General features: G+C 43.6%; 1 protein-coding gene across 5 annotated transcripts; it reads right to left on the reverse strand.

The window, feature by feature from the left end:
* Nucleotides 1–37: 37 nt before the first annotated feature.
* Nucleotides 38–11,356, reverse strand: Dedd (death effector domain containing). Of its 5 annotated transcripts, XM_085687709.2 has the most exons (7): nt 11,209–11,305; nt 10,148–10,288; nt 9,475–9,507; nt 2,997–3,385; nt 2,712–2,819; nt 1,301–1,447; nt 38–832 (listed from the first exon to the last, which is right to left on the reverse strand). In XM_085687709.2, the coding sequence occupies exons 4-7, from the start codon at nt 3,319–3,321 to the stop codon at nt 456–458; spliced, it is 957 nt and encodes a 318-aa protein (XP_085543835.1). In that variant the 5' UTR covers nt 3,322–3,385; nt 9,475–9,507; nt 10,148–10,288; nt 11,209–11,305; the 3' UTR covers nt 38–455. The 5 variants fall into 5 exon arrangements, with proteins under 5 accessions (XP_085543835.1, XP_048308126.1, XP_048308141.1 ...); XM_048452169.3 differs by lacking the exon at nt 10,148–10,288 and having other exon boundaries at nt 11,209–11,329; XM_048452184.3 differs by lacking the exons at nt 10,148–10,288; nt 11,209–11,305 and adding an exon at nt 11,048–11,132.
* Nucleotides 11,357–23,577: the final 12,221 nt, after the last annotated feature.

The raw sequence follows: 23,577 nt of genomic DNA on the forward strand, positions 1-23,577 counted from the left end.
GGTAATTAATTTCCAAAATACACTTCAGAGTCCCACCTTCCACATACCTCCTTTACTCACAGCCCTTTGGTTTTTCAGACAAAATTTAAGAGCCCTCATAAAGCCATAAGTATTGATTACCCCTCGATGCACCTGAAAGCAATGTTCAGTCCCTTACAAAGGCTATGTTCCATAGACTCCGTCCCTATACACTTGTCTTACGGCTCAGTGGTAAGGTGGCTGTAGAGACACACATTACGGGGTAAGTGGCAACAGGAAACAGAGGGGAAGCCCAGGCACATGGGTGCAGGGAGGGGTAGGGAACACCACTTCCACTTTCCTTTGTCTTTTCCTTTAAAAAAAAAAAAAAAAAAGGCGGTGTGATTGGCTGAAGGGCAGAGAACAAACCCCAGAATAGTATGTAAGCTCCAGAGGTGATGGAGCAAACAGTCCCCAGAGGTGAGAAGGGGGAAAGGTCAGGGCAATGCTTGCAGCATCAAGTTCCTCAGGAGTTTCTGTCGGCCCAGCTCATAGTCCTCCTCATCCACGTTCACCAGCAGCTTGATGGCTTCGTGGCCCACAGCTTGCTTGAGAGAGTCTGTGATGAAAACACCTTTCAGTGCTTCTAATAACGAGCCATTGATGTAGTCGCGCCAGAATGCGTCGAGGTAGGTGAGCTCAGAGAACTTGATGTCACAGATGATGGAGCCCAGGTCCCGGGACTTGAGGATAGTGTTGGCCTGGTTAAAGCGCTCAAACTGGCGCTCAAGTGGGTCCTGCTTATTGGAGAAGACGTTGCCTTGCAGAGCAGTCTCATGCTGGCAGTATTCCGCCCGGACTCGAAGCCTGATGTCTGGGAGAATTTAAGGAGAATGGTTTATAGGAAGGACTGTGTTTACATCCAAAGCTAGAAAAGCAAGCAAGACCAGCAGAGTAGAAACCCTCCTCTCTCAGCTTCCCCATCCCTCCCCAAAACCACTGTCTCTGAAGTCCTTGCCTCAGTGTTAGAGCTTCCCTACAGTGAATATGCTCAGGTCACTCACAACAGCACCTTGTTTGTAACAGCTGTTTTATTAAAAAGGTGCAGAAATGTATTTTAATTCTGTCTTGACTTGGTTCATCCTGTAATAAAGAAGTCATATTGGCATTCCTTTGACTTAACTAAAAAGAATTGTAATATAACACTGCCAAAGGATAATCTCATAAAAACCACACCCGACCTGACAAAAGCAACCAAAGCCTGCCTTGCACTGAACAACACACTGCCCATTATCCCAGGAGTTCTTTGTATTTTTCCTCTAGAATCCTTGAATTTCCTTACCACATGTCTGCTTTTCCTTGGGATCTGGTGTCACTGACTTCCGGCGTTTTCGCTGGTTCCCAAGTGTAGCTCTCCCTCGGGCTGGTCGCTTACTACACATCTGAGAACCTGAAGTGGGGCAGCACACCACAGGATAGTGGGGAGGCACTGACCAGAAAGGAAACGGAAACACAAGGTTTTAAAAGCAGAACTTTCAAATACTTCACTTGGAATATGCAAAGGAATCATTTATACTTAATATTAAAAGCAGTATTGATGAATCTGATGGCTGAGGTGATCAAATGTCTGCCTAGTATTATTGAAGATCTGTGCTCAACCCCAGAATGGAGGTGGGTACCAAGTGTGGTGGAAGAAGTTTGTTATCCCAGCACTCAAGAGTGAAAGAAGGAAGCTGGGCAGCAATGCACACCTTTGATCACAGCGTTTGGGAGGCAGAGGCAGGCAGATCTCTGAGTTTGAGACCAGTTTGGTCTATAGAGTAAGTTTCAGAACTCTGTCTCAAAAAAACAGCAACAAGAAAAAAAGTGAAGGAAGATGAAGTCAAAGGCCAGCCTGGACTACACAGAGTTCTACATTACCTGGGCTAAATAGAAATCGCAAAACAAACAAACAAAAAGTTGGGAGAAGGTCAGGCAGTGGTGGCACACCCTTTAATCCCAGCACTTGGAAGGCAGAGGAACGTGGAACTCTGTTGAGTTCTCAGTTTATAACATCTACAGTGGCTTATAATTATCTGTAACTCCAGTTTGAGGGGATCTGACACCCTTTTTCACCTCCACAGGACCAAGGCAGATGCTCATATACATAAAAATAAATTAAAAAACCACAAAACTGCCCTAAAGGCTGGAGAGATATCTAACGGGCATGCAGACAAAATAGTCATATGCATAAAATTGATTTTTTTTTTCAAAAAATGACTTAAAAGGAAGATCTGAGTGAGAATAAACACTGGACCTAGACAAAGCGTATCTCATCTGATTTGTGTGTGTACAGGTTCATAGGATGTAGTCACATGGGCATGCCTGATTCAAAGGCCAAAGGTCAACAGTGGGCATCTTCCTCAATTCTCTGCCCATTACTTTCTAGACAGGGCCTCTCACTGAACCTCGAGTTCACGGATGTGCTAAGGCTGGTTGACGGGGAGCTCCAGAGATTTGCCTCTCTCTGCCTCTACAACTGTGCTTACAGCCACTCTTTTTGATTACCCAGCTTTTCTATGTAGGTGCTGGGATGCTGAACTTGAGTCTTCATGCTTATGCAACAAGCACGTTACAGACTGAGCATCTCCCCAGACTCTGACTTTTTTAATGGAGTAGATGAAGAGGACAACATCCTTTCATTGATGTTGGCCCAGCCAGGCATGTGATGGGGTCAATATTCTTGCTTATGAAAATTACAAGTAAAATCTCACCTGTTTTAGAGGGCTGGGGAGGCCTCGGTTCTGGATCACTGAGGGCTCTGGGGGTCACATAGCGAATTGATGTTTCCTCCAGATACTTGTCTACAAGGTCAGGGCATACTGTAAGAGGAGAATGAGGTACTCAGAAAAAATACACATCTGCCTCCTCCCAAGGGTCTCACAGCTTATTCTCTGGGTATTCCCTAGGTCAAAATCACCTCCCTTTTAGACTCCTATGCTATGAACTCCCACGAGCCTTCTCGTACTCAAGTGCTCCCAGACCCCGTAAGCCCTCACCAGCCCGTCTCTTCTTGAGAGTAACGTAGGGCAGCAAGTCATGACGAGTGATGATGCGCAGCAGCTGCAGCACCTGGCGAAAGTTACTCTCATCACAGCGGCCCTGGCGCTCCAGTGCCAATAAGAAGTCACGGCCATTTCGAATGAGTCCACGCTCATGGTCGTCAATAACATCAACAAAGAGGAAAGAAAGCACACGAACATCTCTGTGCGTTAAGTGGGTGCCCACGATGTCAAACATACGGTGGAGGCTGTAGAGCCCATGTTCCTGCTCACCATGCTCTTCAGGCCACACCTGGCTTGCCCGCCGCTTCAGGCCCGCCATGCTAGAGGCTCAGGGACAGAGTGCCTTCCAGAACCCCTGCTCAGCAGCTGCAATCTCCAGTGTCCTGTAAGGCAGGCCAAGAACCCATGAGCCACACACTGGTAGCAACTAATTTTATTTATCTGTAGTGTCTCAACATGCTACTAACAGTACACTGCTTAGTACATTTATTAAATATCACAAAGTATTTACTTAAAATAAGTAAACAAACAAACAAACCCATCCTTGGTATGATGGTTCATGCCTTTCATCTCAGCATCCAGGAGGTAGACACAAGTAGATCAGAGTTCTTGGACAGTCAAGGCTACATAGAGACCCAGTCTCAAAAAACAAACAAACAAATCCTAAGGCTCTTCATACTGAACAGATGACACCCTAAGTCCAGATCCTATGGAGGGATACTTCCTTGAGTGAGAATTTTTGTGCGATTTTAGTATGGCATAGTTTAGAAGTTTCTCTAGCAGCTAAGCACGAGAGTGCACACCTGTACTACAACACTCAGGAGCCAGAGGCAGGAGGCCTGTCCTAACTCTGAAGTATTCTGGTCTGCACAGCAGGTTGCAGTCCAGTCAGGGGTACATAGGCAGACCACTTCTCAAACAAGACAGGCCCGTGTGATAAAGCATGCCTGTAATCCTAGCACTCAAACCAGAAGTTCAAAGCCATCCTCAACTATAGAGCAAGATCTAGGCCAGTATGGACTATAAGAAACTATCTCAAATTTTGTTTATTTCATGCTATCCAGATTGTTCAACACTACAACACCTCTTGTCTTCAAAACACTGTTTTTGGTCCCTTGAAAACACGGGTCATGGAGCCACATGCCTATAACCAGCAATGATGAGGCAGAGACACTAGGCTCTGAATCCAGACCAACCTGGTCTAGTTATTGAAACCCCATCTTATACAAACAAAAATACAGTAAGAGTAACATCTGGGCGTGTACCCCTTTGATCCTAGAACTCAGAAGGAACTCTGTGAGTTTGAGACCAACTAAATGGTCTACAGAGAGAGTCCCAGGCCACTATGTAAACCTGGCTGTCCTAAAACCATGTAGACTAGGCTGGCCTCAAACTCAGATCTGTCTGCTTCTGTCTCCTGAGTGCTGGGATTAAAGACAGGCAATATCACACCTGGCCTCATGCATTCACTCATTTAATCTATCTCTCTTTCAAGTGGGTTTCTCTGTGTAGCCCTGGCTGTCCTGAAACTCACTCTGTAGACCGGGCCAGCCTTGAACTCACAGAGATCCACCTGTGTGCACCATCACCATCTGCCCCATTTCTTAAATATAGGCAAAACCGAAAAGTAGAGAATACAATCTTTGATATAGAAACTGAATCAGACACTAGCTAGAGCTAGTTTAAATTCTGACTGTATCATTACACACTCTAGTTGTGTGACTTTAAGCATGTCCCTTAACTTCAAAGTCTCAGTGGACAAAGTGAGTATAGTGGCACACGCCATAATCCCAGCACACTGAGAGCCTCACACAACAGGAGAATTGGGAGTTTGAATCCACTCTGGGCCACTGGTTTCAAAAACAGAACAATACAAGAACAAACAAAAAACTAACCCTTCCTCACAGATGACATGTAACAAACACCTGCAAAGGACCAATCACAGTTCTGTATTTCATTCACAAACTCACCCTGGGTAATATCATTAACCAATCATCTAGTCTTAACAGTTTTACCTCCACTTTATAGTTATTCATACTTAGTGTCTTGAGAGATAGTTTTATTGAGTACTGTTCTACCCTGACCATGACCACCAACCACAGCCAGTTCTCAATTCCTACTGTACAATGTAAAATATTTTTTGTCTCTGTATCCCCAGTGCTGGGATTAAAGGCGCATGCTACCACTGACTGGCTGCAAAATATTTCTTAAGTGTGCTCTCCCTTTTATTGCTACTGCCATTGCCATGGTTCAACTAACTCTTTCAAGTAATCTCTGTTCTCTAAATCTTTTTTTTGACACAAAGTCTCAACATGTAACCCAGACTAGCCTTGAACTTGCTAAGTAACCTAGGTAGGCAATAGACTTTCTTTTTTGTTTGTTTTTCGAGACAGGGTTTCTCTGTAGCTGTTGGAGTCTGTCCTGGAACTAGCTTGTAGACCTAGCTGTCCTTGAACTCACACCCAAAGAGATCCGCCAGCCTCTGCCTCCCGAATGCTGGGATTAAAGGCGTGTGCCACCACCGCCCGGCTCATCTCTATAGTCCTAACCCTAACAGCAGACATCTGTAGGAGCAGCCTGTTGTTGAGAATTGAACTGAATTTCTAAGAGGTCAACAATACAAGCAATGCCAAACTCAAACTTATCAAAGTCCAAGACTGAGAGAGGACCCCACCAAAAAGACATGGAAACCAGGCATGGTAGTACGTGTGCACGCCTATAATCCCTGAATTAGGAGGGCTGAGGTGGGTAACAAATTCAAGGCCAGGTTGAGTTATACAGTGGAACCTGACTCGGAATGACGTGGGTAGGGAGTGTGCAGCACATTCCGTATTTCAGTAACCAAGTCCATACCATAAAAAACTACGCACACCAAACTAGCCTATTCAACAAGATGGTGTTCTGACCATTTTACACACAAGGATACTGGCTAAGCTACAAGACAGAAACTGAGCTTTAGCTATCACTCAGTGGTAGAGTGATGCTCGGCCCTCATGAGGCCTTGGATTCCATTTCTAGCACCAAAAAGAAAAGAACAGAGTGCTAAGCTACTTCAGAAGGACCATTATGATAGCTGGTAGAACCTTTCTCCCTCAGTGACCCAACAAGGAAAGTGCAGAGAGACTCCTTCCCTTTAAAAGAAAAATCCCAGCACTCCAGAGGCAGGCAGGCCAGCCTGGTCTACAAGGCAAGTACCAGGACAGTCAGGCTACAAACAGAAACCCCGTCTCAAAAAACAAAACAAAACAAAGAAACAAACAATAAATAAATTTTTAAAAAGAAAAAGGAGAAATCCAAGAAAAAAAAAAAGGAAATATAAGCCACATGTAGCTTAGGTATCCCACCCACAGTATGGGAAACAGCTGAGGAAACCATTATTCACTACAGACTGGCTTTCCCCATCTCTTCCTCTCCCATTTCACCTGTTGTCACTGAGTACAAATGGGGCTGCTGAGGAAAAATAGCTTCTTACTCAAGTAGGCAGCAGGAGAAAACTGAGCTTCCTTAGAGTCCCTGCAACTTTCCCACGGTCCCTATCCCACCTGTTCCCTGGGCCAGCTGCTGATTATAGGCATCCCAAAGAAAACAGATGGGCAGGTTTCACGTCCAACCAATCAGAAGAGCAGGTTATTCCTTGGTTCCCTAATTCAAAGTGTCCTGAAACCCTAAGCAATTAAGAAAAACCACCCCCACATACTCTGTCCCTGGAAAATAAGGCAAAATAAAGGAAAACACTATAGTCCTAATTTCACAATCAATGTAATTCTACAATAGGTCCTGATCCTCTGGGATCAACTCCCTTCACTTGGGAGGGAGGGAGGGGGAAAAGAATCACCTTTAAGTCCTAGATCATCTAAGGTACTAGGATTCATCAGAGCAATTTGTCCAACCAGGGGACATCTGGCAATGAGACAAAACTGGAGACAGTTTTGATTGTCAAGCTTTGTGAAGAGCCCACTACCAGCATCCAATAATGCTAGGGCACTGCTACACATCCTATAGCGCAGGAGACAAGCACTATTAACAAAAGTTTATCTGGACAAGGTCAGGCGGTGGTGGTGGAAGCCTTTAATCCCAGCACTCAGGAAACAGAGGTAGGTGGATCTGTGAGTTCCAGGCCAGCTTGGTCTACAGCCTGAGTTCCAGGACAGGCTCCAAAACTATACAGAGAAACCTTGTCTTGAAAAACCAAAATAATAATAATCTGGATAAAAATGTCTATAAGTACTAAGTTTGAGAAATTCTATTTTACATAAGAGATGGTTAAAAAAGGATGCATGTCACTTTCCTTATTAGATCCAGAGAAGGAGCTATTAGGTCTCTTCAACCCAAAACAATTCTATCATATTCTACAAGAAAAGGAAGGCCAGTCAGACACAGCTCATTTAACTCATAAATCCAACTACCACAGAGGAGTTTCATTTCACCCCAGCAATGCCTCCTCTGTTGCCTGCTGTTGCCATTCAGGTGAACAGCAGGTGGTAGAGACAAACTCCCTTCTGGTTCATCCCAGGAGGTCTACTTTGACCTAGTTATATCTGAAATTGTGAGGGACTAAGAAAATGCCATCTTCTTCAAGACCAACACAAATGATCCAGACTCTTCCTTGTTGGGCCACTGATCAGACTTACACTATTCAAGGAAGCAAAACACAGAAATAAGCATTTCCCAAGGCATGTCTTCCAGCATAATATCAAGACGCTGGCATGCAGGCTGGTAGGCAGCTCTCCCCACTTAATTATCATCTAGGATTGTGAGTTAACTCAGCAACCCAGCCAAGGTGTCTAAGAATCTAACTTCAGGATGAAAAGAATGTTACCAACTTCCTCTTAATCCAAATTATATTCAGCTTTCAGTGGCAAGAGAGCTCAGCCTAGACACAGAGCCCCTAGATGGAAGATAGCGCAGTGACCAGAACACACTCCTCTAAACAGATTTCTTAGAAAGAACGTTTGTGTTGGTATCTAAGATACGGTAACTACTGAGAGAAAGCAGCAGGCAGCCAAGCATGGTGGCACGCCTTTAATCCCAGCACCTGGGAGGCAGAGGCAGGTGGATCTCTGAGTTCAAAGCCGCCTGATCTACAACAGTGAGACTCTATAAAAACAAACAAACAGGTACACAACCATAAACAAGTAAACTGATCCACTGAATGATCTTGCTATATTTCAGATATTAACATGTACTTTTTTTTGTACTAAGGATCAAACCTAGGGGCTTTGGGCATGAGTAGGTAAGTGCTCTCCCACTAAGCTACATACATCCTAGCACAGAAAAATTCTAGATTCTGATGAACTGCTGAATTTCCTGGAGTCCTCGTTTGTTCTCCTTTAGGGAGGACTGAAATAACCAAGAGCCTCTAAGAGGCTATATGTACCTAGACGGTTTCTTCCTGACAGATTATTCTCTATTGGGTTTCCATGTCCAAGCAGTCTAGACCCTCCCATCCAGAAATGACAACTCTAACTTTTTAAAGTGCTTTGATTATCAGAAACAATATGTGAAGAAATATCTTAGAATAAAAATGTAGCTTCTAACAGAAATAACAGCTATATTTTCACAAGAGAAAAAGAAATATTTGACTCTTTTGGAAGCCCTTAGAAGACTAAGTCATGTGGAAGAACTTTAAAAAAAAGTGACAATAGCCAGGTGTTGGGGCACACCCTTTGATCCCCATACTCGGGAGGCAGAGGCAGCTGGATCTCTGTGAGACCGAGGCCAGCCTGGTCTACATAGCAAATTATGGGTCAGCTAGAACTACATAGTGAGAACCTAACTAAAAAAAAGAATGGCTTGCCAGGTGGCGGTGGCAAATGCCGTTAATCCCAGCACTTGGGAGGTGTAGGCAGAGGCAGGCGGATCTCTGAGTTCAAGGCCAGCCTGGTCTACCATAGTTGTTAGACAAAGAAACCCTGTCTTGGAGGGGGTGGGGTGGGGACAGTGGCTTGAACCTTGAAGCAACTACTACGTGAAAACTCTTCAAGGCAGTTAAGAGTACGTGAAGCGCTTTCCTGCTGGTGGGACTAGGAACACATAACCAAATATATCTGGAAGGCAGAATTACACAGTATGTTTTTTTAAAAAAAATCCCAAGAACTCTGAACAGCTGGGAGAGACAGTGAACTAGAAGAAAAGCCTTCCCGCTGAAGAGCCTCAGCCACCCTCCAAGAGAAATATTTCACAGATAATGTACAAGAGCACAGCTTTCCATATGCTAAACACGCTTCACTCAGAGCTGACCAGAAGGCTGGACAATAGCAAACCAAACCTTGTCCCAAGACACCTAAGATCCATTTTTCTCTCCTCCTGTCTAACTCCAGTTACCTGAGGAGTAACTGCGACAAACCTTAATGAACTCAGATGAGTGAGTGAACCTCAGTTTCCCTAGCATCTATCCACCTCACCACAACGCTTGCCATACCATTCCCATTCCCTTCCACTGTTGGAAAACAATAAAAAGTTCCAGACTTACCTTTGCAAGAAATTTAATTTCCCAGGTCTCTTCCTAGCACAAGTTTCAAAGCCAGCAGAAAAACAAAAACAAAAACAAGTAAGGAGAGAAAGGGCAAAATTTCAAGCTTTAATTGAAACTTCAAAGGTCCAGTTAGTCAAAAAAGTCATCGGAGCCTAAAGTCACCTCACTGAACAAACTACTCCAAGCTAAAGAAGAGAACTCAAACATAACAAAGTCCCCAAGGTCCCCTCTCTGATTGTCAATTCACAATGTAGTATCAACCCCAAGAATTTCCAGTCTCAATGGCTCATAGCAAGAAGAGCCCCAACTCAAACCACCTCTGGGGAAAAAAACCATTCCACTGACACCGTCTCTTTTCTCCTCAGATCCTTAGTCCATCTATTTTCTTACAACGTGGGTGCTAAGGGGGAACTGGAGGGGAAAAAGTTGCAGCCCAAGAAAGCACTTCCTTGGCTAGACTTCACTCAGCAGACCAGAATCAATTTCGAACTTCACCTTTTCCTTTAGCACACAATGAGAACCAAATAGCCACTAAAGCAGCCTCCAGTCACGCCTACGCTTCACTAAGAACCAGGCCTCGAAATATGCATATGGACCCCCCTTCCCTCCTAGCACCCGAAGAGCAAAAGGAGGGTCTGCAAAGGAAGGCATATTTAATTAGCCTGATTACCTAAATGCCAGCCTGCCTCTTCCATAGCCTCCTCAGGCTTCCAGCGCCTCCACCTTGGTATATAAGGTTCCAATCACGATTCCCTCCCCATTCTTGTACGGCTAATTGCAAAAAATCTAGAAGAGCGCTTTACTCATCTCCCTATTTGTAACCAGGAAAAACAAGGAAGCAGTAAGCAAGAGACTGTTTTGGAAAGCAAATCCGGTTGAACCCTCATTCAACCCCAATTCTCCAAACCCACATGACCATTCCTTTCTGCCCTTCCCACCCTATTAAAAGCTAAGCGCCTGGCAATTAAAATTGGCTGCAACTGATACTGCTTAACTCTGCTGTCTTTCACAGGGGAGAGGGAAACCCCCAAACCTCTCTCATCCGTGCAGCTCCACTGCCCTATCTCCCCCTTCCTTCCAAACTTTCCTCCGGGTCTCTCACTTTCTACACCGCCTCGGTACATCTCCACTCTTCCCATTCCCCAAACCCTCCTTCTCTCCCTTCTCTCCTTTTCCACCCGAATTCTCCCCAAGGCCCTTCCGCTTCCACTACCAATTTTAACACTTTGAAAGCCTCCCTTCACGAAACGTCTCAAGTCCAATTCTTCCCCCCTTCTCCCACGTCCTCACAACAGCGCTCCCGGGAGTCCGGTCCCTCCTGCCACCACCGCCTACCACAAGCCCCCTGCCCCTTCGCACCCTCAGCCTCTCCCTCCTGCTCCTACCCCTCTCGAGGCTCTGGATCCCAGCCCCGCTCCCCACCTCGGCCTCTTTAATACCCCTGGCCTGGCCCGGCCTGGGCCCTTGTTTACGCCCCTCCCCATGCTCGCACTCGTGCGCCCCGACCCCTGCCCTCTCCCACAGTTGCCACCTCCCCTGCACGCCCCCCTCGGCAGCTCCCCTCCCCCACCTGGCAGCGTCCCGTCACCTCCCTCCCCGGAGGTTCTCCGGCTGGACGTCGCCACCGCCTCCCCCTTCACTTTCCTTCCCCCAAGCCCTCGGCGGCCCCGCCCGGCCCCGCCCCGTCCCACTCGACTCCCCCTCCCCACTCCGGCCGCCCCGCCGCCTCACTCTCGGCTCAGGTTCGGCGCCGCCATGTTGGATCCATCCGCGCGGCTCTCCCGGGCCTGTCTCCCGGCGCCGCATCCGGGCTCCAGCCGCCGCCGCCTCCGCCTCCGCCGCCGCCGCCGCCGCGGGCGTGGGGGAGGGGAGGGACGGGCGGGGGTGGCTGCATCCTGCACAGCGCCTCCCGGAACCTGGCCGGTTAGTGTCGGCTTCGAGACCATAACGAGGCATGAGCGGAGGAGCCATACTAGGTGAGGGCAGCCTGGCAGCGGCATTAAGCAGGGAATGGCTAGCTTCACGTTGGGAAGAGAGAATGGAGACGGGCAGCCATCTTGCTTTGGGGCAAGCTGGCAACGCAGGGTTTTCTTAGCGGCCGTTTCGGGGCGGTTCTAAGAAGCGGAGAGAGTAACGCGCTTGGCTGTGGAAGACTTGGTGGCGCCAGAGCTTGCTGGTATCGGACTCCGAGGCCCATTGGGAGAGTTGGGCTGGCAGCCATGACACGTAAGGGCGGAATAGTACGGGAGCTGGACTGCCTGGTGAACTTGGGTGAAAGTTCAAGATCTCGTTTTAACCTTTGCTTTGAACTTCCTGTCACCCGGACGTTCTGAAACCCGGACCTTACAGCGCTTCTCAGAGTCGCTCTCGGAATTCATCCCTTCAGTGTTTTCCTTTTGCGCTCTCACTTCCTGTCGAACGTCTCTCCTGGGCTGACTCGAGAAGGACTGTCGGGAATTGAATAGGGGGGGTTGCGGTGGGGTGGGGCTCACGTTTGTTCTGGAGCTGCCAACAGCCTAACGTGGCTAAAGAAGAAGGTAATGCATAAGGTCTTTGAGATAGGGAAGGATCTGGTGTCGCGGCCTTGTAGATTTACTTTATCCTAAGGGCAATGAAAAGGCTTTGAAGGGTCTAAGCAGAGGTGTAAGCAATTATGTTTGTATTGTAGAAAGATCACTGCTTGCCAACCTGGGCATGTTAGTGCCGGTCTGGAGCCTGAGGCAGGAGGATTGTTTGAGCTCTGGAGGTGGAGACCAGTTTGGGCTTCATCTAAGCGAGGAAGACCACTATAACATTAGCTCAGTGATAGAATGTGTTCTTAGCACGGTTAAGCCTGGTGTTCACTCCCCAGGGAGTGGGGCTGGGTGGAAAGATCACCGGTTGCCATGTAAAGAATGATTTGGAAAGTAGAAGAGAGAACAATTATGAAGATAAGGAAGAAACAGTGGTGGTGTGTAGGTAGGAAGGCATGCGTTGGATAAGGTGATATGAATGTTCTGACTTGAACTGGGTTACATTATTTTAACTCTAAGGGAGATTGTGTGGGTTGGAAACCAAGAAATATGTATTTGAGGGATTAGACGAGGGGAGGAAGCCGAAAAGAGGACAGTAAGAAGGAGCAAATAGGAAGAAAGAAAGAAAGAAAGAAAGAAAGAAAGGCATCAAGGAAATTTGCTTAAAATGTTACATGTAACAGGTCAGGTAAGGGTGGATTAAAATGTGTCCTTTGGATTGTGGAAGAAGAAAGGACACTAGGTACATTTGAAGAAAGCTGTTGCATAGATAGATAGGGTAAGAACCGGATTGAAATGGAAAGATAAAAACATTTTTGTGGCCAGGTATGGCAACTCAGACTTGTGATCCCAGCACTCAAAAAGCTGAAGGATATGATTTGAGCCAAAGCTGGACCTATGTAACAGACCAGCCATATGTTACAGGATATTGGATCACACTGTGAACGCCAAGATTGAATTATGTTGCTTTCCATATCACATTGTATATTTCCGATATTGCATTACGTTGTTTTTCTCATTACTTCATCAAACATTTTTTCAAAGGTATCTCCATCTGAATCAGCCAGTTAGATATCCATAGATTTTAGATTGAGGAAACTGTTTACGAATCCTTCTTTCCTTCTTTCTTTCAAAATTTATTTGTTTTATACAGTGTTCTGCCGGCATGTATGCTCACACACTCCGAAGAGGTTACCAGATCTCATTCTAGGTGGCTGTGAGCCACAATGTGCTTGCTGGGAATTGAGCTCAAGGCCTGGAAGAGCAGCCAGTGCTCTTAACTTCTGAGCCATTGCTCCAACTCCTATGAATTATTTCTAATAGCTATTGTACAAAATATTTATACAAGATGAAGCTGTTTAACATTCCTTGTGGAAGAATTTTCTAGTGGTACCTTTTAACAGGCTGGGAATTATTAAAAGTAGGCATTGTGAAGAGAAGCTTTTCTCTGTCCGGTTCTTGTAAAGGTATAGTTAAGAAGCAATCTATAACTATACCTTGTAAAGTTATAGTTAAAAAATAGCAAGCTTACTTGTCAAATTATCTTTGGCCCTCCAGCCTGCAAATAATGACCCGCAGACTTATTACTAATTCTTAGCCTTAGCTTAGGTTTTTATCCAACTAACTCTTATAACTTAGCCCATAATTTTTAATCTGCCTTCTACCACGTGGCTCAGTTACCTTTTTTTGATATGTCACATTCAACTTGCTCTGAGTCTGGTGGTGAAATTGCTCACCTAGATTCCTCCTCCCAGTTTCTTTCTCTCTCTGCCTGGAAGTCATACCTATTCTCTCCTGCCTAGCAATTGGCCGTTTAGCTCTTTCTTAAACCAATCAGAAGGTGCCTTAGACAGAGACACAATACACTGCAGCACACTATAATAGACCATCCCTTAGGTAATAAGGAAGACAAGGAAATTCCAGGCTGCAGAGACCCCATTGGCTGAATTGCCTTAGTTATAACTCTCAGATCTGTTACCATTCTCCATTTTCCAGGTTTCTTTTTAATAACAAATATAGGAGAATTCCAAGGACTGATCAATTCTTCAATATGTTAAACATTTAACTGCTGCTCTGCCAGCTGTTCTAGTGCTGTAACAAACTCCATCTCAATAAATTCATTGCTATGTTAGCTGTCAGTGGACTTTTCTTTCCTGTCCGCCAGTTCCCAACTAACCAATTTAGAGACTCAATAAATCTTTATAAATGCTTGACTGATAGCCCAGGCTTATTACTAACTAGCTCTTACAACTTAATCCAGTTTTTTTTAAATCTTAGTTCTACTACTTGACTCGTGGCTTGTTACCTCATTTTGTACACATTTCCTCTATGTCTGGCTGGTGACTCGAAACTCCACCCTTCTTCCCTACTTCCTTCTAGTCTGGCTTTCCCACCCAGTCCCTTCCTGCCCAGCTATAGGCCAGTGAGCTCTTTATTAACCAATGAGAGTAATACATATTTACAGTGTACAAAGATTGTTCCACAGCAGTTAGCCACAAATGGTTTTAATTTCCCTACCTGTCCTTCTGGCCCTGTACATTCAGTCCACCTTGTACTTTGTTTTACCTGAGAAAAAGTTTCATTCCCTAGAAGCTGAATATTTACCTCCTAAAGAGGCCAGTCTTGGTGCCAAGATTTGGGTGAAATGTTGTGGGATATTTCTTTACACTATATGAGGATGTGTCACTGTGATTGGTTTAATAAAGAGCTGAATGTCCAATAGCTAGGCAGGAGAGTTAGGCAGAGTTGAGGGGGAGGAAGAGAAAGACTAGGTGCAGCAATTACGCTGAGGAGATGCCAGGAGACACAGGAAATAGAAAGTGCAAGATGGAAGAGAGGTAATGCCATGTGATATAAATGGGTTAATTTTCTTAAAAGAGCTAGTTAAGACAAACCTAACCTAAAAACCAAGATTTCATAATGAATAATAATAATTATTGGGTACTGCAATAAGATTACTGTTATTTCTGCTCCTGTATCTCCTAAACCTTCAGTTTCAATGCCATTTATCTATATTTTTAGCTTTGGTCTCTGACCATTTGTACCAGTTTGCCAAAATACTTGTTTGATCTCTTCTGACCTTTTTGTTTTATCTACTGATACTGTTCTAGCCTTTATCACATCCAGAGCTGTGTTGTTTTTAATAACAGGTATTAAGTCTTTCAATTGTTCTGTGGATGAGTTTCTCCAATGCTGACAGGGAATGATTGAACCAAATTTGGTTTAGAAGCCTGCAGTATGTCCCTTGAGGCATTTGCTCAAGGCATAGGGTTACTTTGCTTGTCCTTCATTGATTTGCATTCGTTAGTCCAATGCTTTGCCACACACATCTTCTGCATATTCCAGAAGGCTGGGATGTGTGGATGTGCCATGTAGTCATGTCATGTGTTGAAAAGCCAATGTTGTTTTTAACAAAATCTCAATTGTTTAATTTTACCAATAAAGACTCAGGTGCCAGATGCTCAGGAGAAGCAGAGAAAGCACCAGCTGTGTCTCAAACAGGAGTCCCCCCCAACTCGTTGTCCCTCTCTTCTGCTTCCTGTGCATCTCTCTACCCATCCTTCTGATTCCCTCTTACTCCCTATGGTTTTTCTTAATAATCTTATGTTCTCTTCCTGCCACCTAATTGTTTGCTCCCCCTTTTGGTTGACTTTTTTTTAGTCCTGTTTACAAAATACAAATGGAACATTAATAAAAATATATGTCTTTTTCCCTGCCTAGTCTGTTTATTGTTAGATCATTCCCTCAAACCTTCAGAGGATGGAAGGAAAATTTTTTGTGTTCTTACAATGAAGATTTATTTGTAACAAGTCTTCCTCTGTTCCTCCAGCATCCAAATAATGACATGGGAAGCTCAGCTTAGATCTTAGACCTGTTACTTGCTCACTCTTATAACCTAAATTAACCCATTTATATTAATTTACATTCTGCAACAGGTCTTGTGGCTGTTAGTTCACTTTCTGCACATCTTGTTTGCTCTGCATCTCCTGGCGACTCTGCCTTTCTTCTTCTCAGAGTCCTCTCTGTCTCCTGAGGGTCTGCCTAACCTCTTCTTGGGCAGAGAGAATGCTGGGAACGAAAAGGCAGAGATGCTAGGAGTAAGCAGGATGGGCAACATAGAGGAGATAAAAGTCATGAGTCACGTGGCAACATGTAGATGAATAGAAGTGGGTTAATTTAGGTTATAAGAGCTAGTGGAGCCAGGTGGTGGTGACTCATGCCTTTTAATCCCAGCTTTTGGGAGGCAGCAGTGGGTAGATCTCCACTAGTTCAAGGCCAGCCTGGTCTACAAGAGCTAGTTTCCAGACAGTTAGGACTTTTACACAGGGAAATCCTGTCTCTAAAAACAAAACAAACAAAAAAGCGCTAGTGGGACAAACCTAAGCTATAGGCTGAGCATTCATAATTAATAATGTCTCCATGTCATTTTTTTGTGAGCTGGTGCCCCAAAGGAAATTCCATTTACACTCTAACACAGTAAAACTGTATATAACAAGAATAATCACCAGGTAAGAATTACGTTTACAATATCTAATTCATTTGTATTTGGCAATTTTGGAGAATATTCTGTTGTCTTGCCTATGTTAATGCCAGACGTGGAGGGAGCAATATGGGTGATGGGTGATATGGAGAGATGAAGTAAGGATTTATGCAACAGAATGTAGGTTAAAATAAATGGGTTAATTTATAAGAGCTAGTGGGACAAGCCTAAGCAAAGGCCAAGCTTTCATAATGTCTCCATGTCATTATTTGTAAGCTGGTGGCCCAAAGAAAAACCCAGCTACATATGTGTGTGTGATATTTATATCTGTGTGCATGGTCTATATGTATATATGTCTGTAATATGTATGTGTGTGTAAAAATGTATGTGTGATATGTGCCTGTATGTAATATGTATATGTATGTGTGATGTTATATCTAGATATATGTGATATGTATAGCTGTGTACATGATGTGTGATATGTGTGTTGTGTGTAATATGAATGCAGCCATGCAGATACCATGACGAATGTACAGAGGTCTGCAGTCCTTGCCTTCTCCCTCATTTGAGATGAGATTTCTTTTTGTCATTTACCACTGCAAACAGGATAGCTGACCTGTGAGCGTCCTATCCATGCCTCCCATCTCCCCTTAGCAACACTGAGATTAGGATTCAGACTTCCACATCTGACTTTGGTGGGTTCTGAAGATTCAAATCCAGGGCTTTGTACTTGTTCAGTAACTTCTTTATCCTCTGATCCATGTCCCTAGCCATGGTCAGTTTTTTGATACAGAATATTGTTACATAATGTAGGCTGATCTGGAACTCACTGTATAACCCAGAATGTCCTCAGACTCATGATGCTCCTACTTCAGCCTGTGAGTTCTGGGTTTATATATGTGTACCACCATGCACAGAGCTCTTGAATTTCTTTTCGTTTTCTTTTCTTTATTTTTGTTTTTTGTTTGTTATTCAAGAAAGAATTTCTCTGTGTAGTCCTGGCTGGCCTGGAACCTAAGTCTGTAGACCAGGCTGGCTTTGAACTCACAGATATCCACCTGCCACAGCCTCCTGAGTGCTGGAATCAAAGGTGTGCATCACCACTGACCAGCTGAATTTCTTTTTTTATGATAATTACTTTCATATCAGCTCTTTCCTCCCCAAAGAGTGTCTACATCTTTGTAAACCAAACGCTCTGACACCCTAAACTCTTTATCAGATTGTAGCAGGCTTTCTTTTGGGCTACCACTAGCTCCCAAAATAAGACATGGAAATTTATTATCAATTATGAATGCTTGGCTATATTTTGTGCATGTCCTATTAGCTCTTGCAACTTAATTTAATCTGTTTCTCTTCATCTATGTTTTGCTTCAGGGCTTTTTACCTTTCTTTCATTCTGTATGGCCTACTTTTCCTGCTTCCTCCATATCTGGCTGGCTTGCCCTGGGCATCTCCTACTCTTTCTCCCTTGTTGTCTCTCTTCTCTCGAGCTTAGAGTCCTCCTCCTGTTTATTCTGTCTGCCCACCAGCCCTGCCTATCAAGCATAAACAAATGTAACACATCTTTACATAGTTAAAGCAATATTCTGTAACATAGCAAATGTAACACATCTTTTCATAGTTAAAACAATATAGTACAACACCAGATGTCACTAACTGCTAGGTAAAGTGAAGTCACAGTGAAGGTTAAATTCTTCCAGGTTTGCAGCATGATAATGAATGGATGCAATTCCTCACTCTAGAGGCTGAAGCCAAAAAATCAAAAGTTTCTGGTTAGCCTAAGCTACCTAGACTGCCATCATTCCCAACCCCTTTGGTTCTTGCTGGTAATTAGGTCTGGAGGTGGTAGAAAAGCTCATGAACTGATAAAGGATGTGAATTCTGGAGGCAGGCTGTTGTGGAATACTATTTAACTTGGAAAAGATGTCTTATATTTGTTTATGCTGTGTAAAGCTGTTACGTTTGTTTATGCTACACTTGTTAATTATGTAAAGATGTGTTGCATTTGTTTCATTTTGCCTGCTTAAAGCACCTGGTTGGCCTTATTAAAAACCTGAATGGCCAATAGCTAGGCAGGAGGATAGGCGGGACTGCCCAATGGAAAGAATAAATAGGAGGAAGAATCTAGACTAGAGAGGGGGAGGAGAAAATGAGAGCCAAAAAGAGGGAGATGCCCGGGGCCAGGCATCAGCTGCCAGCCAGCAGATACAGAGTGGGACATACTGAAAGAAAGGTAAAAAGCCCGAGGCAAAACATAGATGAAGAGAAACAGATTAAAATAAGAGCTACGCTAAGGCCTAGCATTGAAAAGTAGTAATAAGTGTCTGTATCATGATTTGGAAACTGGTTGGTGGCACCAAAGAAAAAGCCTGGTACTCCAGGCTATGCTTGGGACTGAATAGCAGATCTGTCATTATATGTGAGGTTCATCGAATCTACTGTGCTTCTGTTTCTTTTCTGTTTTTCTTTGTTTGTTTTGTTGTTGGTTGGTTGGTTTTTGTTTTTTCCAGACAGGGTTTCTTGTGTAGCCCTGGCTGTCTCTGGAACTAGCTCTGTAGACCAGGCTGAACTCAGACTCAGAGATCCTCCTGCCTCTGCCTCTTGAGTAATGAGATGCCCAGCCTATTTCTTTATATGTAATTGAAAATTATAAAAGTACCTAAGAAGAGCTGTTGTTAGTATTCAAGGAGTTAACATACATAAAATATTTAGGACCATACCTAGCACATAATAAACATTCTGTGAATTTTACTATTTTCTTATCAAGTGATTATCTGCATGAATCTAATAGTTTATAGCAATAATAAAAATCAAACTATAATTTACAATAATTCTCATTGATGTCCCCAGGATAATTAAAAGAAATTACGTCGGGTGGTGGTGGCGGCGCAACCTTTAATCCTAGCACTCGGGAGGCAGAGGCAGGCAGATCTCTGTGAGTTCAAGGCCAGCCTGGTCTACAAGAGCTAGTTCCAGGACAGGCTCCAAAGCTACAGAGAAACCCTGTCTCAGGAAAAATGAAAAAAAAAAAAAAGAAATTACAAACTAAACCAGCCTACAAATCACAATCCCAGAGAACCTAGACAACAATGAGGGCCCTAAGAGAGACATACTATAGACCTAATCTACATGGGAAATAGAAAAAGACAAGATCTACTGAGTAAATTGGGAGCATGGGGACCTTGGGAGAGGGTTGAAGGGAAGGGGAGAGGCAGGGAGGGGAGCAGAGGAAAATGTAGAGCTCAAAAAAAAATCAATAAAATTAAAAAAAAAACCAAATTACAAACTGGCTGCTTGTGTATACTGATATTCTACATCCCTACAATATAAGGAGCATTTCTCTAACCATCTTAAAGAATCTTTTAGAGCAGAGGCTGGAGAGATGGCTCAACAGCACACACATGGCAGCTCACAACTGTCTGTAATTCTAAAAAGGTCCAGACCAATGCCTTAAAGTTCACAAAGAGCTCTCTTTGTCTCTTTTAATTTTGTTTTCCCCCAATCCAATGTTTTTTTTCCCTGATAGAATAGTCACATCTCCTCCTGTCCCACAAACTTGCTTGCCCTGTAATGACTGATAATGGCCCTACCAGAAACTCTCTGGAGCCTCCCCATTCACCAGCTGCACTCCTCAGCCAAACAGTAGTCTTCTATCAGTGCGGTTTGTACACTGAGTTATTCAGCCAGACCTGCTCTGCCACTTTGCTTAGATGTGTTAGAATCATTTCCATTTCCATGAGTACAGGGACTCTGAGTCCCTTGTGCACTACCTTATCTCCAACACCTAAAGTAGAGTAGGCTTTGGGGTTTTTTTTGTTTGTTTTGTTTTTTGTTTCAAGGCGCCTTTCCTGAAACTTGCTCTGTAGACGAGATTGGCCTCAAACTCAGAGATCGACCTATCTATGCCTCCCAAGTGCTGAGATTAAAGATGTGCACCACCACCTCCCGGCTAAGTAGGAATTCTTTAAACATATATTTATAAATGAGTTCTTCCTCTAAAAATAGGTGAACTTGAGGCCCTCCTTTAATCTTTTAGAATTTAGTTTCTAAAAATATTCTATAAGAATTACTTAAAACAAGTATAAACTAGCCGGGTGGTGGTAGTTCACACCTTTAATACCATCACTTGGGAGGTAGAGGCAGCCATAGATCTCTGTGAGTTTGTGGCCAGCCTGGTCTACAGAGTGAGTTCCAGGACAGTCAGAGTTTCACAGCGAAACCCTGCCTCAAATAAAAACAAAACAAAGACCCAAAAAGAATAAATTCATAAGAGACCATTTGAAGCTGGGCAGTGGTGGTGCACATGCTTAATTCCAGCACTTGGGAGGAGAGGCAGGTGGATCTTTGTGAGTTCGAGGCCAGCCTGGTCTACAAGAACTCGTTCAAAGACAGCTAGGACTGTTACGCAGAGAAACTCTGTCTCGAAAAAGCAGAGAGAGGAGAGTGGGGAGAGAGGAAAAAAGAGACCATCTGAAAAAACTAAATTTGATAGTTCCCCTCCTGTTTTATCCTGGTTTGCACTCTGAAGCGATGAAGATCTTTGTCCTGTTAAGAGGGCTCTTTGTACCTTGTGTACTGATTAATGGTCTTGATTATTTGTCTATAAGCTGATCTGAATTCTGGCTCCAGGTCAGAACATCTTACGTGGATGAGTCACTAACCCCAGCTTTATTAGTTGTATTCAGGGACAGGCTTTTGCTGTGAACAGAATGCTGCCTGCATTCTCTGAGTGTGACTTTAAGAAATATTTCTTCAAACTTGGGCATGCTCATTGAATATTTAATCTCACATGGATCAGTGATTTTTTTTATTATCATTATTTTTGTGTGATGCATGAGCATAACACAGCATCATATGTGAAACGTTGTGGAGTCAGTCCCTCTGTGGAAGAGTCCTTCTGTACACTGGGAAAATGTGTTGCTCTGATTGACCGATTGCTAGGCAGGATTTTGGGGGCAGAGAGGATACTGGGAAGAAGAAGTTGAAGGAATCAGGAGAGATGCAGAGAGAAGCAAGAGAGATGAGCGTGCTATGTTGAAAGGAGGTGCTAACATTGGCAGAGGGTATATAAGAAATACTGGTTAATTTAAAATTTTAAGAGTTAGCTAGTAACAGGCCTGAGCTCTTGGCTAAGCATTTATAATTTGTATAAGACTCCATGTTGGTTATTTGGTAACTAGTAGGTGGGAAAGAAAAGTCTGCCTACACAGTCCCTTACTTTGATGTGGGCTCTTAGGGTCAAATTCAGGCTTCTGTGGCAAGTGCTCTTGCCCTCTGAGCCATCTCAGCAGCCCTGAACCAGTGATTTTTAAATATCAGTGGGTATGTCCCAATATCATAGTATATTTAAAGAAAGTATTAAAATTTTTAAGTTATTTTTTTTTGTGTGAGAGTTTTGACTGCATGGTATGCATGTGGGTGCACATGTGGGTGCATCCTGAGTGGTCAGGATATGCTAATGTTGTTCTGCTCCTTTTGTAATTTTGGAGGTCACCTGGGGAAGAGGTGTTTTTCAGGCTACATGGCAGAACAGGCATAGGTGTGGACATGACCTAAGTCATTCTCCCAGCTACCTAGGAAACAGACTGCTAATGAACTTCCCCCTCCGTTCATGTTTTGATATAAAAGCTGTTTGGAGAATAAATGCGGGTGATCTTCAGGATTTGAATGGACCCTGAGACTCCCTCCCGATACTGTCGTGTAAACTGTTTCAATTATTCCAACACTTCCACGATGGTACGAGAAATGGTTTATGTCTGGGCTGGTCCTCAACAGTGTTCATGAAGCCCAGAAGAGGGTGTCGGAACTTCTGGAATTGAAATTATGGAAGGTGGTGAGCCACTGTGGTGCTGGGAATATACTGTGTTCAAAAAGTTTAGATTCTCTCTCAGATTCAAAAACAGAGGTAGAAGGTCCGAAGAGATGGCTTGTAGCAAGGCTTTCTCTGTATTGCCAACTCCCAAATAATGATACGAAGACTTATTAATTATGAAAGCTCAGCATATAGCTTAAGATTGTCCCACTAGCTTTTATAACTTAAATGAACCCATTTGTATTAATCTACATTTTGTCTTGTGGCTTTTTATCTCTCTTTCATCAGCACTTCCTGTTTTCTCTCCATGTCCTCTGGTGTCTCTCCCAGAAATACTGCCTAACCTCTTCCTGCCTAGCAATTGACCATTCAGCTTTATATTAAACCAATCAGAAGGTACCTTGACAAAGACACATCTTTACAGTGTACAAAGAAGATTATTCCAGGGGCTGGAGAGAAGGCTCAGCAGTTAAGAACATTGACTGCTCTTCCAGGGGACCTAGGTTCAATTCCCAGCACCCACATGGCTGCTAACAACTGTCTGTAACTCCCAAGATATGACATCTTCACACAGAGATACATGCAGGCAAAACACCAATGCAAATAAAATAAGATTAAAAAAAAAAAGCCAGACGGTAGTGGTGCATGCCTTTAACACCAGCACTTGGGAGACAGAGGCAGGCAGATCTCTGAGAGTTCGAGGCCAGCCTGGATGCAGAGTGAGTTCCAGGACTGGCTCCATAGCTACTGAGAAACCCTGCCATGGGAAAAACATTATTCCACAGCAATGACTCAGTAGTTGCTGCTCTTGTAGAGGATGGGAGTTTGGTTCGCAGCAGCCATGTGAGAACTTAAAATTATAACTTGAGTTCCAAGGAACCTGATGTCATTTTTTTTTTTTTTTTTGGCCTCTATGGGCATCAGGATGCACTCATACACATTAAAAAAAAAAAAACTTAAATATATTTTCTAAAAGTGGTTAAAAAAAAAGGTAGTACATGTAGAGATCCAACCAGGAATGTTAGGAAAAGTTAGTTTTCTTTAGAGATGCATATCACAGAATTAGAATAACTAAGGACAATTGTAAAACCTCATTTCTCATCTCTGTTCTCTGACCACATCACTGTGCCTACACCAAAAATGAAATAAACCTTTATTTACCTTAGGAGATCTCTAGTAAATCATTACAAAATTGTGTCTTATCTGTATCTAATATCTTTATGAAGAAATTTATAGTGTGCTAATAAGATAAAAAACGCTCATATAAAGAAATTTATAGTGTGCTAGTAAGATAA

Source organism: Myodes glareolus, chromosome 5 (assembly GCF_982192425.1).
Source record: "Myodes glareolus chromosome 5, mMyoGla1.1, whole genome shotgun sequence".
NCBI lineage: Eukaryota > Metazoa > Chordata > Mammalia > Rodentia > Cricetidae > Myodes > Myodes glareolus.